Source organism: Carcharhinus amblyrhynchos, chromosome 2, assembly GCF_965287045.1.
Source record: "Carcharhinus amblyrhynchos chromosome 2, sCarAmb.v2.hapA, whole genome shotgun sequence".
NCBI lineage: Eukaryota > Metazoa > Chordata > Chondrichthyes > Carcharhiniformes > Carcharhinidae > Carcharhinus > Carcharhinus amblyrhynchos.
In genome coordinates, this window is record NC_137325.1 from 70,097,275 (window position 1) to 70,117,518 (window position 20,244).

Here is a 20,244-nt window from a genome sequence, read left to right on the forward strand (position 1 = left end):
TGAATGACATATAGAATTCAGTAGAGAAAAATCTGAGATCACATACTTTAGAAATATAAATAGAGAACTGAAATATGCCTCAAATGGTATAGTTCCCAGTGTAGTGCATGAAAAAAAGAATTTAGATGCATAGTTTAAATATCTTTAAAATTGGGTGAACAAATTAAAAATAAAGACAAACGAAATTTTAAATTTATATGGAGTAGTCACTAACTCAAGATCAACATTGGGAGGTCAAGCTTATGTGTGTTTTACGGGTCACTAAGGGAGTCCAAGTTGTTGGACTTCTTACAAATTTGTACTTTAGATCTATGGATGTTGACGGTAGAAGCTTCAACTTTCTTTCAATCACATGGCACATCAGGAACCTCTCCCACTCTTACTGCCTGCCATTAGCACGTGTTGGAAGGATTTGCAGGTTGTTAATCCTGCCTGGTGGCATTACAAGAAGAACCAAGACTGGAAGACCCCAATTTTCAAAGGGCCCAAATTCAACTCATACAGTAACTGTAAAATAGCCATTGTGTGTATTAAAATCATGAAGAAAAGGGCAAAAGAATATACTGAAACCAGGCTGAAGAAATGCATGATGTGCCCTGGTTGTTGACTTCAGAAACCATTATGTGAAAATAGAACATTTTGAAAAATCCTTTATTCAAAAAGCACCTAAACTTAATTTCTGTCAAAGAAATCCATAAATATTGCAGAAGCAGTATTGGGGTGTTGCCACTATTCATTTAAAACCAGATCTGAAGTTGTGAATCAGCACAATAGTGGATTGGAATGTAATTAAAACATATTAGCATACTGTCTGTAAAACTTTCAGCCAATAGCAAAGAGACCAGTCAGCTTTCAGAGAAATCAACAGATACTGATTTGTCTTGAAAAGATGACACATTTTTAAAATAATTCACTATCTCAATTTAAAATTGCCAAAATTATCCCCAGCAATCTTTACCTTGAATGTTCTGAGTTCAAAAAGTTCCAAAATTAGAATTATTACTTACAGATAATCTAAGTGAGGTCCATTCTTCCTGCGTCCCCAAATTGGGGAGGGCGATTAAAGGATAGTGACCAATGGGATGGCGAACATCAAGTATATATTTGGGAACATAGCACTTCGGAATCACAGCACGGTGTGAACAGTGCCCGGCTCGGATTCGGCAGAACCTCTTACAGGTGAACAGGAGGTGCAACTTTTACTTTTGATTTTCACTAAGAAAGTTAAATCATTTTTGACAACCTAGAACACTCCCTAAACCTTATCTCTCTCTCTGGAATTATTGAGACGTGCATATCCGCGTTGTTGAATTGTTGAAACGTATTATTTTGCTGATTCTGTGCCTTGTGTCCCCAGTCCTCTGATTCAAATCGAATCCCACCAGGATGGCTGCCCTTTCGTTTTTCCTACTGGTGCTGCTGGCGGCTGTCTCAGGTTGTCTGGCAAGAGGTGCCACCGGATCCAAGACTGTGAGCCCTCCAGCTAAAAACGAGAGTACAAACGCGAAGAAATGCCCTCCCAGTTTGTCCAGAGGTAAGGTGCAACTTTTCACCATATTCCGGGGTATATGGTTTGGTTATGCTTTGCTATCTGTGTGCAGTTGACTTGATTCGTGTTCTCCTCTCTCTCTTTCCCTCTGATGTGGTTTTTAGGTTAATGTTTGTATTTATTTTAATCTTAGGATGGGGAGACGACATTAATTGGGTCCAGACCTACGAGGAAGGACTGTTCAAATCAAGGAAGAGGTAATGCTGCATTTTTATCCAAAAGCGCGCTCTCTAGTGTCTGTCGGTATTGTTCCTGCACCTGTACACCTTCGAGTACAACACCGCTCGCTCTCCCCATTCCTTGCATTTGTTTAATATTGTATAGGAGACTCACGCATACACATATCAGATTAGCTGGTAAACGCTGAATGGAAGAATTCCCGAGATGATCCATAGAGTGCACGCTTAGGGAAACTCAAACCTTGCAGTGCTTATTAATGGGGTGTGTTCATAGCAGGATAGGAACAGGCGATGCATACAGAACAATTACACGAAATGTATATCAAAAAAGAAAGGAATGTTCAAGAAGTGGCCCTCCCACTTGAAACGATCATAGTTAAAACAGGAAATGAAATATTTCCGCCCTGCTTAAAAAGAAATAGAATGATGAAGGAGGAAATAAAAGTAATGTGAAGTGTAGAGCTGTTCACTCTTGTTTAAGTCAGAGAAAGCTGTATGGTGAATTACAAATGTCTTTTTTGTGTGTCACAAAAAATAATAAGCGTGAATTTAGGGATGGTACAGTGGTTAGCACTGCTGCCTCATAAGCACCAGGAATCCAGGTTCAATTCTGGTCTCGGTTTGCATATTCTCTCCATGTCTGCATAGGTGTCCTCCTGATGCTCCAGTTTCCTCCCACAGTCCAAAGGTGTGCAGGTTAGGTGATTGGCCATGCTAAATTGACCCCAGTATCAAGGAGATTAGCAGGGTAAGTATGTGTGGTTGCGGGAATAAGTGGTATTGTAGATGGTGTAGACTCAATGGGCCTAATGGTCTCATTCTGCATTGTAGGGATTCTATGATATGACGTATGACAGTGTCATTGGTAGAATGGATTGAATGTGGTTTATGCAAAGTGCAGATCGAAGTTGAAAAGCTCTCTTTAATTCTGTAATTTTATTTTCTCGTACCCTATCTACAGGGTGCTCACAATCCATAAAATATAAGGGCTGAAGGAAGTCCTTTGCTCTGCTATTTAGCAAAATCAAATCTGATCATCCACGATTTTCCCATTTCCCCAGATACCCCACAATCTACCAGGCTCTCTTGAAATATGATCAACAATTGAGTATGGACTGCTGCTTGGAATGTTAGACACTGTCCCCTCAGGGAGTGACAGTAACTGACAGATATCATTCCAGGATATGTTCTTGTGGCAGTATTGACAGATGAAGGAATGATTTGTAAGTTGTCTTGTGGCTAAGGAATGGTCTGCACAATGAAAAGATTCCCAAAAATCAGTAAACCCGACCTGCATAAATTTGTAATGTTAAAAAAAACCCACAATGTTTCAATTGCCACTCTAGGCCATTGATCCAACATTTGTTGTTTGGTTTAGTCAATCAACTTGTTCATATTTAATGGGTATGTTTGTTTAAATCAGGAAAAATCTAGCTTAAGTTATGCTTTGGCCTCTGAGCTGTCTTCATGGGAAGTCAGGTCATCTAACCAGCTAATGCAATTCATTACCTTTTATCTCTGCTCATTTCTTCAGGCAGACAACTCTTTTTCATTCCATTACATCAATGACTATATCAGTGTCACTTCATGCTTTTATCTAGACCTGGAAAAATATATCAAGTTTGCTTCCAATTTCTACCCCCCTCACCTTCACATGGTCCCATCTTCAACACTTCCTGTCCTTGATCTGTCTCCATTTCTGATGATAGACTGACCATCAATATTCATGACAAGCCCACAGACTTCCACAGCTTCTCATACCTGGCTTCCTGTAAGGACTCTATTCCATTCTGCCAGTTTCTTCACCTCCATCACATCTGTCCTGATGATACCACATTCAAAAACAGTACTTCCTGATCAATGGTTTCCCTCTCATATGACAATGAAGTCCAACACAAACTGGAGAAGCAGCATCTGATTAGGCGTTTACAGCCCCTGGACTCAACATTTACGTTCAACAGCTTCAGACTGAGCTTTCCTCTCCACCTTGAGCCTTTTTTAAAAAATATTGTTGCAAGGCAATATCTCTGCCACACCCCACTACAAACAGCCTTCTGTCACTTGTTCTTACGTTTTGCTTTCACTGAACCTTGATCTTTGTTCTGCTATCTTTATGCCACTATTAGCAGCTTGTATAGTTTTTAATGCTTCCTTTGCTGTAAAAAATCTTTTTTTCCAATGATCCCGAGCTTACTCTTATCACTGATTTTCTAATTTGCTCCACCCCCTCTTATTCAGTATAAAATCCATCCCTCTCTTTAACTCTGAGGGAGAGTTATGCAGACTCAAAATTTTAACTATACTTTCTCCAAAAGCTGCTAGACTTGCTTGAGATTTCCTCACATTTTCTGTTTTTATTTAAACTAATGCAGTTTGTTGCAGTAGGATCATCCTAAGTTAATGGTGCAGAAGCTTGGTGTTTAGCTATGCCTCTGGCCACTAAACCCATTAGGAGTCTGTTCAGGAATGATGTACTCAGCTCATTATGGCCCTGACTACAAAAAGGAAAGGGATCACCTTATAGATGCAAGGAGGCCATGTTGTTCCTGGCTGATCTCTCCTTGTTATAGGCCAATCTTTCTTGCTGCTATTCTTGTTTATGGACTTCTCCAAAAGCCAAACCCTGAATGAGAACTTGAGTCACTGCCACTTTACACAACCAAAAGGGGCAGCACCACGCAGGCTGTCTGCAGTCCATTTCTGGTTAATGTGACTGACATTCTACCTTTGGTGCTGTAGCATTCCCACTGCATCATTCATAATGTGTCTTGACCACCTTAGTAACTTGAGTGAGATCAACTCTTACTTATCATCATAATCAGCTTATTTGAGCACTGAGATGGCAAAGCCTGATCAGCAGCTGTTCTGTACAGGGATAGCAACTTACCCATGGTGCTGTCAGCATGTAACACATGACACACTGTAAATAGTATATCATTTGACCAAGTGGACTCCAGTAACCATTGATGCATCTTATAACCATGTTTCATCTAAATTCTTGGTGCACAAACAGCATGAACTCTTTCCTCCAGCTTCATCCCATTTCTGTTTATTTTCATTTTGTTTCATCTATTTTTATAATCCTCCTTTCCATATCTCTATTCCAGCTCTCCTTCTTGCTCCTACTGCACTCCACCCACCCACCCCTCCCCATCCTCATGGTATAAATCTCTGCTGATTCTCTTTGCTATTAGCTCTGACGAAGGGTCATCTAGACACAAAAAATTGGCTCCGTGCTGTCAAACCTGCTAAGATTTTCTGGCTTTTTGTCTCCTGGTGCACAGCTAGCTTGTCTCTGTATCGGACATGCATGCAGTTATAAAGGAACATTGCTTGTGCCCAGTTAGTTTGATTCTTGGTTGTGTGGCCACACAGCTTAGAGGCAATGTTGCACTTGTATATCAAAAAGTCAATTAGAAATTTATTTCTCATATATAAGGATATTACCTTTTTTAAGGCAAATAACAAGGAAGAATGGCCTCAGTAATAGGGAGAGAATCACTGAGCAACAAAACATTTTTTTGGATCGCCTTTTCCAAACTCATAAGAATTTGAAGTGATGTTCAGATCCACAAAAGATTACTCAGCTGATATTGGCAGGTCTTGACCAATTGGACGAGGCAAAGCCTATCCCAGTGTAGGTAATCAGGAAAGCCATTCAGCCCACAAATTACTGAATCTTAATATAACCCAACTGGATAACTGAATTGTTTCTTAAATGATTCCAAGAATTCTCCCCCACTTGTTGATCAGTTATTGATTATCAGTCACAAAATTACTGTTTTGAGTTTGAGTTTAATGTTATGGCTGCTGAGACTCCTTGTTCTTTCAGATTCAACCCTAGTGATTTCATTAACTCATTTCTTCCCTTCCTAATTGTAGCACTTTATGGAATCATAGAATCGCATCAAGTCTGCACTAACCATAATCCCACCCAGGCCATATCCCAATAACCCCATGCATTTACCTTAGCTAGTTCCCTCTGACAATAGAAGAAAATTTAGCATGGCCAAGCAACCTAACCCGCACATCTTTGGGGTGAGAGGAAACCTATGCTGACATGGAGAGTGTGCAAACTCCACACAGACAGAGGCCCAAGCTGCGAATTATATCTGGCAATGTGAGGCAGCAGTGCTAACATTGTGACACCATGCCGCCCCTACACTTTATACTTTATTGAATTATATTGTATTGGCCTTTATTTGTCCAATCCAGTTGTAATTTAAGTTGCAAATTCCAGTTTGGTATAATTTGCAAACTTTATCATTTTTTGTGTTTCTGAATCCAGATTATTGATGTAACCGTGTACTGGGACAATCCCTACCCTGGTATAATCCTCTAAAAATGGTTCATGTGCTTACTAGTAACCCAAATGTCTTAAGATAATTTTTGGTTACATTATACTTGAATGTCACAATCGCTTGTGTAAAAAAAAACATAGTGCATTTGAACACTCTTATGAAAGGGAATTATTAAGCTTTTTAAATATTCATTTCATCAGATTTAAACAGTGAAATTAATTATAGTGTTCCTATTTCAGCAATCGACCTTTAATGGTTATCCACCACCTGGACGAATGCCCATACAGTCAAGGTAACTAATCACTTCAACAAACAGTTTAAAATCCTATATTATAGTTAATTGTGCTTTAGAGTAAAATAGCTGCTGAGGGATGTTTTTGCTTTATTTTGGAGCATTCACTATCTCTTCACCTACACGTGTTTTTTTTTCTCTCTCTAACAGCCCTGAAGAAAGCATTTGCTGATCATAAGGACATTCAGAAAATGGCAAAAGAGGACTTTGTTATGCTTAATCTTGTGGTAAGAGAAAATAAAATATTCAAAAGCACTTTATGCTGCTGCACTGACGTAGGAAACTACTAGTGTTCTGGAGATGATTATGAATTTGTGCTATTTTTGGGATTATCATAAATTTATTTATCCTATTTTTGTAGTTTAACTACAAAATAATACTCCAGATTTTCCATGCAGTTTGCCATTTTATATACGTCTAATTTGACCTCTGACATCTTCAAGTAAAAAAAAAAGTTCCCCAAATCTCTCATGGTGCATGTCTTTAACATTAGAGATCAATCTTGAGGCTCTTTGCAGTATCCCAGTGGGGTTTATTCATGAAGAGCAGTAGTGTGCACAGTTTTCTCAATGGCAAACAGCCTGACGAGAATATGGTATAGTTAACCAAAGCATTAGTTGACTTGCATTTTACGTTTTGTCTTTTGATCTATTCATTGGTGCTCTGCAATGTGTTTAGTCTGCCAAGACACCAAGCTTTTTAATTTCATACTGAACAATTTCAGAGCCATTCATGTTCTTCATTTTTCTAGTGTGCAATATTTCACACTTATCTGCATTAAACTTCATCATCTATCATATTCCAGCCTGCTTATATATTTTGTTTAATATCGAGGCTACCTCCTTTGATCTCACCAGTTTGGTGTCATCTGAATATCTAATTGACTTGCATTCACAATCTCTAAGCCCCTCCTTACTCTATCTCCACCCCACCCTCCTCAAAAAATTTATTATCACACCCAAGTCCTTACACAAATACTTGCAACTTTGTTCTTAAGTAGTTGGTTTTCATGAAGAAAACTCTTACAAATGCTTTACAGAGGCCTTTTGGCTAAGATCAAGCCCAAGATGGGATACAATACCTTATCTTGTTAGCATAGATCTTGTTTGTCTCTCTCTCGTGGGAACCATGAATGGTATCAATTTAATTTTTTTTGGAGCAAGCAAGGAACGGATTTGGGTTTGCCTGATCCACTCTGAGCATTAGCTTTGTAACTTTAAGGATGGAGTTTTTTTCAAGTGCCTCACAGAAATCTACATAGTGCCATAAGGATTAGCACCTTCCATTTAGCTGCCTGTTATTAAAAGGTTGTCAGTCAAGCAGGACTTTCCCCAATTAGTTTTGGTTAATTGCTGTTTTCCTGGTTGTCATTTTATCGATAATTCTCAAGTGCATTCTATTAACTGATTTTCAATTATACTAAATTACTGTGCTTTGCTATCCCTTTTGAATAGAAGGATTATATTAGCCAGTTTCCAATTTGCAAGAAATTCCCCAGTGACCACTAACTGCCCACAATTGTTAATGATTCACAGTGCTCCTCTACTCCCTTGGAAATTATTACCTTTCTAACCCTGGAGATTTATTTTCCTTCTGCTCCTTCAGTTTGTGTAGCAATTGCTTTTTCACATTAAAAATCATTGGTCTAACTTGCAGTACTTATCAAGAATGCTTTTTACCCGTGAATACTTAAATTGAAGAATTTTAAATGTATTGCTATTTCATAATGGGAATATTAAGTGACAAGAATTTGAGAATAGAAAATAAGGTTTTATTGGCAGTGGTGTCCAAATGTTTAGTTTGGTACTTGTATATATTTATTGGGTTTGCATGTGACACATAGTATGGTTGAGTGAAGGGATGTGCAAAATTACCCCAGATCACAGCACAGAAGTAAGACAAACACATTTCTTTCAAAAAATCAAACTATCAAGACATTAACACCGAAAGTGGTTTATAATAAAGCAGGTTCATGATGAGATGGCAAAAACACATGTAATTGTTAAGTCACATTAGCAACATAGATGAAGTGCCTATGAATCTCAGTATGGCCAGCAGTCAAACTGGAGTAGAAAAGCTTGATAACTGTTCTCATGAGAATGACAGCATTAGAAAAGCTGATTCACAGCGATACTAGCCTACATTGCCAGTGGAGCAAAAGTAAACTATATAATGTCTACCTGAGATTTGTTTCCAGTTGTAAGAAAAACAGAAAGCAGTCTGCCTATCACTCAACCCCCAGATACTCCATTCACACTAACTCATTACACCTTATTTATCTTTTTCCACCCCATCCCCCAATATTTTCCATGTCAACCCTTTACCCTTATACCCTCCATTGCATTCAACCAGTTAGCCACCATGGGCAATCTCTGGAACCAAGCTGAGATGAACTAAGATAAACCTGCAGACATCCACTGTGATAATGCTAGTACGTGGAAGCCATTAAGCCACACTAATCCTATAGTAATAACTTGCAGGCTTGCGTAAACATGTATTGAAATTGCAAGCACTGAGTTACAATGGGCTGGGGGTTTTTTTTCAATTTAAAGGGCAGGAGATTTTGTTTGACTTTTTGACAGTGCCACAGAGCATATCCACTTTTTATTCAAATTTCAATTGTTAACATCCCAAAAGGGTTCCAAAAGTTTGAGCTTTTACTCAAATGTCTAAAGCTGAGTTGTTTTTTTCAAAAATTGCTTTTGAATCAAGGCAGCTACACTTTGCTGCCACCCCCAGTAAAAAAATTGTGGGTGCCAGGTTCAGTGGTGGGATATCTGGGCTCTGGTACCATTTTGGCTAAGGTCCAAAGCACTTCCATTTCCATGAGAATTCAGGTCTCATTCCATGGGTGCAACTATGTGGCTTCCCTGTGAGTTTCAGCCAGCTAGGCCCTTTCAGGAATGAAAGAAAACAAAAGGAGAGATACCTATTCATGCTATATCTCTTGCATGTACCCCAGTCAATAAGACCAGGTTTGTGTTGTCTACATACGAGTTTATACATTGCATTTTTTTCAATATATGTACTTTGGTATTGTTTGTATTGCGAAAAACTACAACTACAACTAAATCATCATTTCCTTACAGTTTGAGACAACTGACAAAAACTTATGGCCTGACAGTCAGTATGTTCCCAGGATAATCTTTGTAGGTAAGAATTATAACATTTTTGTGAGGAATGTAGTTATATTAGTTAATATTCCCAGCCTTTAATATGTGTACTTGTAAGTATTGAGTGTTTTCTTTCTTTGAATACAGATCCTTCCTTAACAGTGAGAGCAGATATCAGAGGGAAGTATGACAATCGTTTGTACACTTATGAGGCTGGTGACATTGATCTCTGTAAGTCAAAATTATTTATTTTAAACTAATGGAAATATTTGTCACATTTCTTAATGGCTTGAATACTTGCCCGCCAACTCCAACAGCACCAATGCCAAATTACACTAATAAGCATTGAGCAGCAAAAGGTGGGGCTTCCTACCTCACCTGGGAGGAAATACTACCTTGGAGTGCTGCCAGCCAATCAGATTGGTTAGGACTTCACCAGTCCTTCCAGGCACAGCACTGCAAAGACTGGAAGAGACACTCCAGGGGGCTATTTGGAAGTCCCAGAACTTGTAAGATGGGTAAAGAGTAGAAGTCCCAGAGTGGGGTCTGTGAGATCACCAGGGGGCAATATTGATGTCAGGGGATAGACTGAAGTGGGGAAGGAGGCCCAGAGATCACCAGGCCCTCAGTCAGAAGGGACACTTCTTTCACAAGAGAGGGAACTTTGTCTTTTTCCACCCTCCCTCATGAACTATCATTTGCTCACTAGTCCTATAATTTGAGGTCTGGGAAAGAAACAGCCCAGTGCCCCTGCCTGTTCCAGCATAACATCACAACCAGATTGCGCAGGCAGGAACCCAGAGAGAATTCAGCTCCAATAACGCAGGGGGAGGACATAAAATTCTGGCCAGTGTTTTATATAAACAAAATACTATACGTGCTGTAAACATGAAAATGTAGGAAATATCCAAGTTAGGCATCCTCTGTGGAGAGAAACCATGTTAACATTTTCAGGTTGATGACCTTCATCAGAACTGGAAAAATTCAAAATACAATGGGGTATAAGAAACAGCAAGGTGAAAGTAGAAAATGAACAAAAGGAAGGTCTGTATTGATTGGAACACAGGGGAGATTAAATGACAAGAGTTGGTGACTCAGTGCCAAAGAATGGTCGAGTAAGAAACAAAAGATGTGTAGACATGTGAATGACATGCCTGAAATCAAAAACAAGGAAAAATGGTACAACTGAAACTTGCAGAAAAAATTGAAGCAAAATGGGTGACAGCTTAGTGAGACCCTTTTTTTCAGTGTACAAGTCGGACCCTGAGCTCCTGATTGTCCATTGTTTTAATTCTCCACCTTACATTCAAGCTGACCCCTCTGTCTTCAACCTCCTGTAAGGTTCCATTGAAACTCAGGAGCAGGAATCCTGGATGAATCTGTGTAAAATCTAAGAATAGCATCTTTTTGATAAAGCACTTTGCAGGCTCTAACAATGTTGAGATCATAATCTCTGGTCCCATTTTGGTTCAACCAGTAAGTGAGTAGCAGTTACAGCAAAAGTGCCGATTCAGGGTCATGTAGAATTGGTTGAATAATCTGGTAGTGGCAGCTTTTTGTTTGCCTGTGGCATCATATCCAAATGGCAAAAAAAGACATGAAATTGCTGGGTAAGCACTTGTGATTTCCTGATGCACGCTTCCAACAGGCAAAACACCAAGCCAGGAGTATACGTCAGGAACATTAACTTTTTAGACCTCCCTCATTGGTAAAGTTAAGCAGTGTGTTACTTGACAAATGCTCAGTGCTTTCGAATCACAGGTTTCCTTCTCTTGTAGAGCTCCCTGAGAAAATTGCATTATTACTTAATTGACCTTAGGAGGTCTGGGTTTTTGACAAATACTTAACATTTCAGAATTTGTAATTTCTTGGTGATAACTGCTAAAAGTTGTTCAACTGTTCATTTTTACTTAAACTTGTGGTCCATCTGTAGTTGCATTACTTCAGCTGTTGAGATTAAAGAAACTGGTGCTATTTTCATTAGAGCAGAGCAGGCAAGAGGAGCTCTGATAATGAAACATTGAAGGGTTTTAAGTGCAAAAGGAAAAAATATTTCACTTGATCAGGAATTGGAGGTATGAATTTATCAAAGGGCACCCAAAGAAGGAAACCAAAAGAAGTTTGTTTTATCACAAGCTTATTAGAATATGAAATGCATTGGTGGAAGGAAAATTTCTATTTTTTTAGAACGGGTACTAAGGCCAGTGAAAATAAAGGATAAACCAGCATAGATCTAATCGGTTGAATGGCTATCTCCTATGTTGTAAAATTCTACGATTCCATGATTTGGCTTCAAAATAACTAAAGAGAAAGCTAAAACATTTGCCTAAAGATGGCATGGAGTACTGTGTGCAGTTTTGGTCACCGCACTTACGCAAGGATATTTTGGCCTTGGAGGGAGTGCAGAGGAGGTTTACTAGTCTGATACCGGAGTTGAGGGGGTTGAACTATGAGGAGAGGCTGAATAAACTAGGCTTGTACTCGTTAGAGTTTAGAAGAATGAGGGGAGATCTCATTGAGACGTATAAGATGATGAATGGAATGGATAGGATAGAGGTGGAGAGACTCTTCCCGCTCAGAAAGGACAGTAGGACTAGAGGGCACAGCCTCAAGATAAAGGGGGGGTGGTTTAGAACAGAGTTGAGGAGGAACTTCTTCACTCAAAGGGTGGTGAGTCTCTGGAATTCTCTGCCCGTTGAAGTGGTGGAGGCTGCCTCGCTAAATATTTTTAAGACACGAGTTGATAGGTTTTTGACAGGCAAGGGGATTAAGGGTTATGGGGAGAGGGCGGGAATGTGGAACTGAGACACGACAGATCAGCCATGATCTTATTGAATGGCAGGGCAGGCTCGAGGAGCTAGATGGCCTACTCCTGCTCCTGTTTCTTATGTTAGCATAGCTGCATCACAGCACCAGGGACCCTGGGTCACTTTGTGTGGCGTTTGCACATTCTCCCCATGTCTGTGTGGGTTTCCTCCTCATGCTCCAGTTTCCTCCCACACTCCAGAAATGTGCAGGTTAGGTTGATAGCAGAGTAGATATGAGAGATTGCAGGAATAGGGCCTGGGTGGGATTGAGATCAGGGCACACTTAATGAGCCAAATGGTCTCCATCTGCGCTGTAGGGATTCTGTGTGGTTAGTTAGCCATGCTAAATTCTCCCTCAGTGTATCTGAATAGGCATCAGTGATGGACTAGGGAATTTTCACAGTAACTTCATTGCAGTGTTATTGTAGGCCTAATTGTGATTTTAATGAAGTACCTCATCCTGGTGGGAGAATGATCCCATTATTTTGCACTCACCTTTATCAAAGACAATAACAGATCATTGCTCAAGAACATCCTTCAAACTTTCAAATGTTGATGGCATACAGGCTGATATGTTGTGTATTTGAAATGGCAAACTAACCAATGTCAGTGTGTGTGATTACAGACAGAATCCAATAAATAATCTGCCATTGGCAGGAATATTGCATTCTAATTTGTGTATCATACCTGAATAACATTTTCCCTTCTTCTTTAGTGGCTTCAAACATGAAGGCAGCCAAAGTACTGTTGAAACATGAATTATAAGAGCTTGGCATCATCTATCTCCCATAAGCTTTATTAGTTACATCATTTCTGTGCAACACGTGTAACCATAACATTCTGTAGAGTCATTGCATGTCTCTGTCCTAGTATTGTGTTATGTGCGAAAAAATGTAAATAACATTCTCTCAATATTGGGCATTTCAACTTGTAAGCAATGACATTTTAATAAATCCTTTTGATACAAAGTGCACAGTGTCTATAATTATTAAGTTGATGGACTTTATGCAGCTTTATGATACTATCTGAAAGTAACCTGCATTTATGTAGCACCTTTCACAACCTCCAGATGTCATAAAATATTTTGCAGCAAAGAAAGTACTTTTGAACTGTAGTCACTGTTTTATCATATACCTCAGTTGAACATTAATCCTTGGTGAATTAACAAGTAATACTTTGAGATGTGAACTTTATAATAGAGTACATTGGTTGATTATATTTTTTATTAGTTAATTATCAAACATGGTGTTGCCAATAAAAACTTGTTTATTCTGCTCAGAATTACCTATTGCTTTTAGCCGGTACAATATCATGCAATTATACTATATGGGACGCTTTCTTTTAAAACTTTTCACTGTTATGATCCTTATGCAGATGGAGAAATCATAAGAACCAACTTTACCAAATAACCCCAATGAAAATATTTCACTTTTTTATATTTTTTACTTTAATAATGAAACCAGAATCAACATAAATTAAGCATCAATAAACAGACAAATCATGGTCAGTGTAAATTACACACTAAAAAGCGACTACAACAAAGATTTATCAGGCAGCCTACTCCACCTATGATAAGGTTAAATTTCAAACCCAGTTATCCTCAAGACACTTATCTTCAGACACAATTCCAGCTCTTTTTCTTCAGATACTCAGCCACAGATTTTCATCCGACAGCAACTCCCACTCAAATCAAGTTCCATGGATAAAATTTTATCAAACTTATCCAGAGATTTCTCACCTCTTCTCCCATTAGTGTTCATTACTTGGATCCAGGAATCACCCTTATCCAACACACCAGTAACAATCTTGTGCACTGTACAGCACATTCTGGTCATTAAATTCCTTTTAAAGGAATTGAAATAACAGTGGCAAACTTATTTTTGCTAATGTGGATTGTAGAGCCAATCTGCCTACCTCCCTTCTCCACTATGCCTCCACTTCAGTCTCTCTCGCCATTTGGGTCCATATCATTGTCTTTCTGAACTAGTTGTCCAGGAGGAGCCCCAGAAACCCATTTGGTCTTTGCTGTTGGTTTTGTCAAGCCTTGCTTACGTCAAAGTGGATTGCCACTTCTCCCTCTTCACAGAATACTGCCACCTACAGACCACCAGACACCATCCCACCAAAGCTTTCTTTGCAACATCTTCAATGCATAGCAAGTCCAAGACATCATAAACATTTTGATAAATAGCTTCTGGTCAACTGTGCACTTGACATTTTTTTTGTTGTATTTACATGTCAGGTGGAACTTAGTTGTGACCCCCTGGCTCCTGACCTGGGTCTGGAAGGCAGTGCAAATCCGGCATGGATCTCCAACAGCCAGCCAAACACGGTCACATTTCAGATGGTCAATTACCAACCAGAAGTCATTGTGCGGGATGCCTGATAAAGGACTGTCACAAATCTGACACGGGTGCTGTTGAGGCGCCATTTTTAAAAGGCATCCAAAGCAGCACTCCAAATACTGAAGGAACTTGTAACTGAAAGCAACTGTGAATGGAAGAGGGGCTGCATTAGCAAGGACAGAAATGTAGAAAACAAATTGTGCAGATGCATGAAGAGCTTTTAATGAATAAGGAATTACAAAGAGAAAGAGAAATTATAAAGAGAAATATGTCGTTGGCTTAAATGCATCCCCTGAAGTGATGTCGCAGAGTGCTAATGGGATAGGCCCAAGGTTCAGCATCTTGTTGAGGTCCTCCAGATAGTTCGAGATCTTTCCTTGTTAGCTGGCTGAAGAAGGCCAATATGACCAAAGAAGCCAGGCCAGAGGTGGACAGCTAGGAAGATATCAACAACGTAATTGGATACCTTTTCTTTTTTAGCATATGCAGTAATTACCAAGCCAGGCATAAGCTTTCACAGAGGCTAAATGGAGCTCTCGGAGCCCTCCACTGAATTTTGTCGGGGGACAGTTTTCAATGATGTGAGTTATTGATTGGGGTGCACCTCAGCTGCAGTTTGGGTTCCCTACAAGGCTCCACCTGTGTTACTTTGTTGCACAAAGGCTTTGGCTAGTGCGGAAACAATTGAGGAGAGCTCAATGTTGGCATGGCAGCTTGAAGCGGGCTATGGCCGCTGTGATGAGGAAATGGTTTTGAATGGTGGCATGTTCACTCCATTCCTGCTGCCTTAGGGCCACTGCTATTATTTCTGCTGCTACTGGGTGCAGTTTGGGAACAGAATAGATGTTGTACTCCATACCGCAAGGCTGAGTCTGAATGAATGCAGTACCAACTGTGGATGAAGGGTGGGAAGGGACAGTGGAGTCATTCAATTTGCAGGCTATTGGTCAGGCCATCATGCATGTCTGCACTGACTGCTTCAGAATTATTGGATGCATTTGAGTTCCCACTCCTTCTCATGTACCTCACTTAAGAGTGCAGGCATAAGGGAGACGTAGATACATGCACCCATTATTAGAACAGCATAGAGGGCATTTCACCTGACACATCTGGAGTCTAATTCACTGTTCACTTGTGCTTGCAAGACAAAAGGACTCACAACAGGAGGAAGCAGATGAAGGCTGGTGGAGAGGTTTCTGATATCCCTCCTCTAATCTCTGCTGAGATAGAGCTGGCTGGGAAACAGGGTGATCAGTTGCTCTAAAAATGCAGAAATTGGCTGGCATGGAGAGTGAGGACCATGAGCACTTGGTGATGAGATCATACTGGAAAGGGAGACTCCTAAAACCATGGTTGGTATTTGAGAGACTATTATCTCTGGACCTAATTTGAGTGTGTCTTTCCTTGGCTGCAATATTGCAAGGGGATGCGCATGAGGAATGCCCAAGATTACCTCAAGCTATCACTCTGATAATGAAAGTGATCCAGTCTCAGAGGGTACACATCACATCACATCATTCGCTTGCTGCAACCAACAGCCTACCTCAAAGTCATCTGCAGATGCTTGGTATCTCACATAACACTTGCAAACATTTTAAGAAGGGCATCAGTTATCACTGGGCTTTCTTTGCCTTTGCAAATACGATGTAGTATATGTTGCATTAAACTTTGGTCTCAGTGTTGTGTGCTACAGTCATTACGGGTTTTCTGAAGTTGGGCAGGGAAAGAGTAGGAGCACTCGTCAGTAGTCGGGTAACAGGCATAATGTTTTCCTCTTTCAGTGCATCTGAGCATTAGCGCTCGTGCGATGAAAAATTTATGTGAGGTTTGGAGTTGAATTATATTTGACTTCAATAACCATAGAGGAAGATTTTTTTTCCAGCTGATCTTCAAAGTACATTGGAGCATTGGAATCATTGAAGGTGAGGCTGTTTTTCACCTCCCTTGCATTGAGCTTGATCTCTCTGGTATCTGCATTATGTAGAAGGTCATCCTTCATGAACTACAATATCCTTCCTATCATCTTTGTTGAAACTTGTGTGTTCTCTTCCTCATCCAAGTTTAAATCTTCCGTCCCCACTGTTCGCACGACCAGTTTGTGTAGTGCGCAACAAACCATAACAATTCATAAGACTAATCACATTGTACTGAAGTGCTTCCCCTGTACAGTCCAGACAACAGAAATGTATCTTGAGTAGACCGATAACCTACTTGACAATGAGCCTTGTGAAGCTATAGCTAGATTTATATCTTGTTTCTATATCAGTGTGAGAATTCCTTATAGGCTTCATGAACCAGGCCCAGAGAGAGAATCCTGGATCCTTAAGGATCCATCTATTTCATGATTGCCATGGAGTGAACATGTGTGGCACCTTTGAGTGTTGAAATAGATAAGTATCAAGGCTGCTGCCTGGATAACTGGCGCACATCTGCAGAAAGTATTTTTGATTGTCATACACAATCTAAATGTTTAACCAGGAGAACAGCTTTATGCTGATGAATGCAGCCAGTTGGCCTGAGGGTACTTTAATGGCTACATGTGTGCAATCGATCACACTTTGCACTCACAAACAGCCAGCCAGGGCCATGAATCTCATGGACTGCTCTGCCTCTCTGTCCATCTGGTATTTAATGAAATCACCAAATCTCTTGAAGAGAGTGCTGGTGACCTCTTGTATGCAGAGGTGGATGGCTGTCTGTGCAATCCAGCTGAACCCTGGAATGAACCTTTGGAGTAGAGGGTTGGTGCTGCTGTTGGCACTGGCATTGGATTACCAAATGCACTCTGTTGTGGAAAAGGCATATCCTCATACAAAAGAAGTGTAAACATTTGTTGTAACCAACAGAGGAGGCTGAATAGAAGGGAGCTAGTTCACCCTTTCTCACCAGGTCATAACAAACAACATAAGCGTTAGGACTGATCCTTTCTGTGTTTCTCAGTATCTGTGCTGCAGAAACTCTGCTGGACTCTTTCAGAATGCCCTTTCTTTTACTTATATTTTCCCATTTTGTGCTCTCCTTGTTTGTCTCCTCCCACTGTTGCTACTTTTTCTCACAACATTCTTTCCTTCCTTTCCTTCTCAGTTACTGAGAGACCAGCAAATCCCATGTGAAGTGGAAGATGCCACAAACTGAAATACATTGATCAACAAATTTGAGAGAAACACTCACTGGTGAAGTTCCAACCACTGGAAGTTTGGTCACTGTTATGTCAATTATCATATAGAAGAGTATTTGTTGAATGTAACGCAGAAACAAAAGTGACATACTGAGATTGAAACACCTCTCCAATTGCCTGGGTGAGTGTGGTTTAAGCAAACACAAGCTCCGGACCATCCAAGGTGGCCTGTTGATCAGCACCCCTTCCATCCCCTCCACCACCAACTTAATATCAGCATAAAATCCTCAAGGTACCTGCAATAACACATTCCAAACCCACAACCTTTACTACCTTCATAGTCAATTGTAGCAGATGCATGGGAAAATATCCAACTGTAGATGTCTCTCAAGTCACATATCATTCTCAATTGGAAATATATCAGCATTTGTTCACTATCACTGGGTCAAAATCCTCTATCTCCCTCCCTAAACAGCTCCATGGACATACATACACCACATGGACTGCAGTGATTCAAGAAGGTAGCTTCCTACCACCATCTCAAGGACAGTTAGGGATAAGCAGCAAAAGCATTGGCCTCTCCAGTAATGTTCATATCCCATGAAAGAATATAAAACATATTTAATTGATCACCTCAGAAACTCATGAAGTTAATATCTTAAGTTTCATGCTTCCTTTCACCTTAAAACTCATCCTACACACAATGTTTGTTCCAGTTATTTAGCATTTCTACAAAGCTATGCAGCTAGTCGCCACATTCAACACCACTATCATTTTACGTCCTTTTCTCTCAGAAATTCATTTGTGCTCCTGGAAAATAACACATGGCTACCCATCCCCATTCTATTTGCTATCATTAATGCATTGGACTGCATTATTTAGGCGGGAGTTATCAGTGTCCACTACAGAAATTTTTGAATGGTGACATTCTTTTTTACAAACCATTGGTAGTTCGGCTGGAGTTCCAGCACACACCACTCACCATCTTGAGTCATGGATTGACCAGTGCAGTCCTGAATGTCTTCAAGTATATTATTGCTTTGCCTGGCTCAACGGGATTACCGAATGCGTGTAAAATAACGGATGCTTATCTACCTCAGTTATTGGTTCATTATCAGTAGCTAGTAATCACCAAGTTTAAGCTGGGCAAAGAGCCATGTGCAATTTTTGGGATTTTGTGGAAATAGCTGTGGTGTAAAATACATGTACCCAAGCAATCAACTTCACTTTTTCAGAACACCCAGACATGGAATAGAGAAATAATCATCAGCCCATTTACAGAGCTCTATAAAGTATTTATTTGACTTCATAGGATTAAATAAGATTGGGGAGAGGCAGGGCTGTGTTTCAACCAACACAAATGTCATTTAGCTTCCTGAAGGGCAAATCAGCCTAATGATTAGCACAGTTTTCAAAGACCTTGTATAAGGATATTCATTACATACTCAATGACCCATTAGCTTGGTAATTGACAACTGCCTTGGATATATAGATAATGGCTGACATGTCTCAACCCATTCCAGATGGATTCACTTAGTGTTAAAATAACTGTCCATCAAATAACTAATGAGGAACAACCATAGATCAGGAATGAACATAAATCCAGATATATATACATGGAAGGGGATGCTCAGTTTTCTTGTCTCTGTCATGCAATTGCTACTGAATCTCTGCATCTCATGTTGTTGAGAATATGGTACATATCCATACTATGCTCTGGCAAATGGTGATAAAGCATTCACACATCAATATTGCTAATTGTTAGGTCACATGATTAGTTTCCAGTACTTGTTGTTTAAGGGTTAAAACTGCATTGATCAGCTGTTGATGAATAAACAAGTGTTAATTCAGCTTGCACAAGCAAATTATTTCTCTTTAGGTTGAGTTGATTTCAAGGCCATGCATGCCAACTATAAAAATTGGCAAATGATGTAACCCTCGTTAATGGGCTCTAATACTGTCTGAATTGAACAGGTTCCATTAATTTTGGGCAGTGCTGATGAGTGACCCGCCAATATGGCTTAATAAGACACTCTGATTCTTCTTGTTCAGCTCTAGGTGACATTACAACCAAATATTATTTTGGCCCATACACTTCCTGACTGCCAGTTATACAATTCTGCCCTTACATCACATGTACAGTTTCAGTCAGGATTGCTTTTCATCAATAACAACTTCATTGTCACGATTGATGACAATGTTCTTAACAACAGTTGATAAGAACAACTGTTCTCAGAATATGATCAATTGGTTAACTCATCCACACTCACAGAAGGCCAGTAATTAAGATCACTTTCTTTTCTTCTGTAGACTTCAGTCTTGGGACTGTGCAGTTGAAAGAAAACAATAAAAACATGATCAGTTGTGAATTTACATAAAGCTTTGATCTGGTCCGGCTGAAATTCTTTGTGCAATTCTCATTGTGATAGAAAAAATACTCAGGCTTTAGAGATGGAAGAATAAAGGTCAACTAAATTCGTAAACTGAGATTAGCTATCATAAGTAAGAGGAAAGAATGCAGAAGCTACAATGTTCACACT

General features: G+C 39.8%; 1 protein-coding gene across 2 annotated transcripts; it reads left to right on the plus strand.

Annotated features, from left to right (window-relative positions):
• The first annotated feature begins 1,064 nt into the window (after nt 1-1,064).
• LOC145355318 (anterior gradient protein 2 homolog) lies at nt 1,065-13,209 on the plus strand. 2 transcript variants are annotated; one of them, XM_080207279.1, is made up of 8 exons: nt 1,065-1,179; nt 1,358-1,534; nt 1,683-1,746; nt 6,269-6,321; nt 6,472-6,548; nt 9,411-9,474; nt 9,582-9,665; nt 12,957-13,209. In XM_080207279.1, the coding sequence occupies exons 2-8, from the start codon at nt 1,387-1,389 to the stop codon at nt 13,004-13,006; spliced, it is 540 nt and encodes a 179-aa protein (XP_080063405.1). In that variant the 5' UTR covers nt 1,065-1,179; nt 1,358-1,386; the 3' UTR covers nt 13,007-13,209. The 2 variants fall into 2 exon arrangements, with proteins under 2 accessions (XP_080063405.1, XP_080063412.1); XM_080207286.1 differs by having other exon boundaries at nt 1,097-1,190.
• Nucleotides 13,210-20,244: the final 7,035 nt, after the last annotated feature.

What these genes read in the sequence shown, in the direction of transcription:
- LOC145355318 (XM_080207279.1), top strand. Translation starts at nt 1,387, where the DNA reads ATGGCTGCCCTTTCGTTTTTCCTACTGGTGCTGCTGGCGGCTGTCTCA. An exon ending in CGAATGCCCATACAGTCAAG is followed by an intron (nt 6,322 to 6,471) that starts GTAACTAATCAC and finishes TCTCTCTAACAG; the next exon opens with CCCTGAAGAAAGCATTTGCT. An exon ending in TTGTTATGCTTAATCTTGTG is followed by an intron (nt 6,549 to 9,410) that starts GTAAGAGAAAAT and finishes ATTTCCTTACAG; the next exon opens with TTTGAGACAACTGACAAAAA.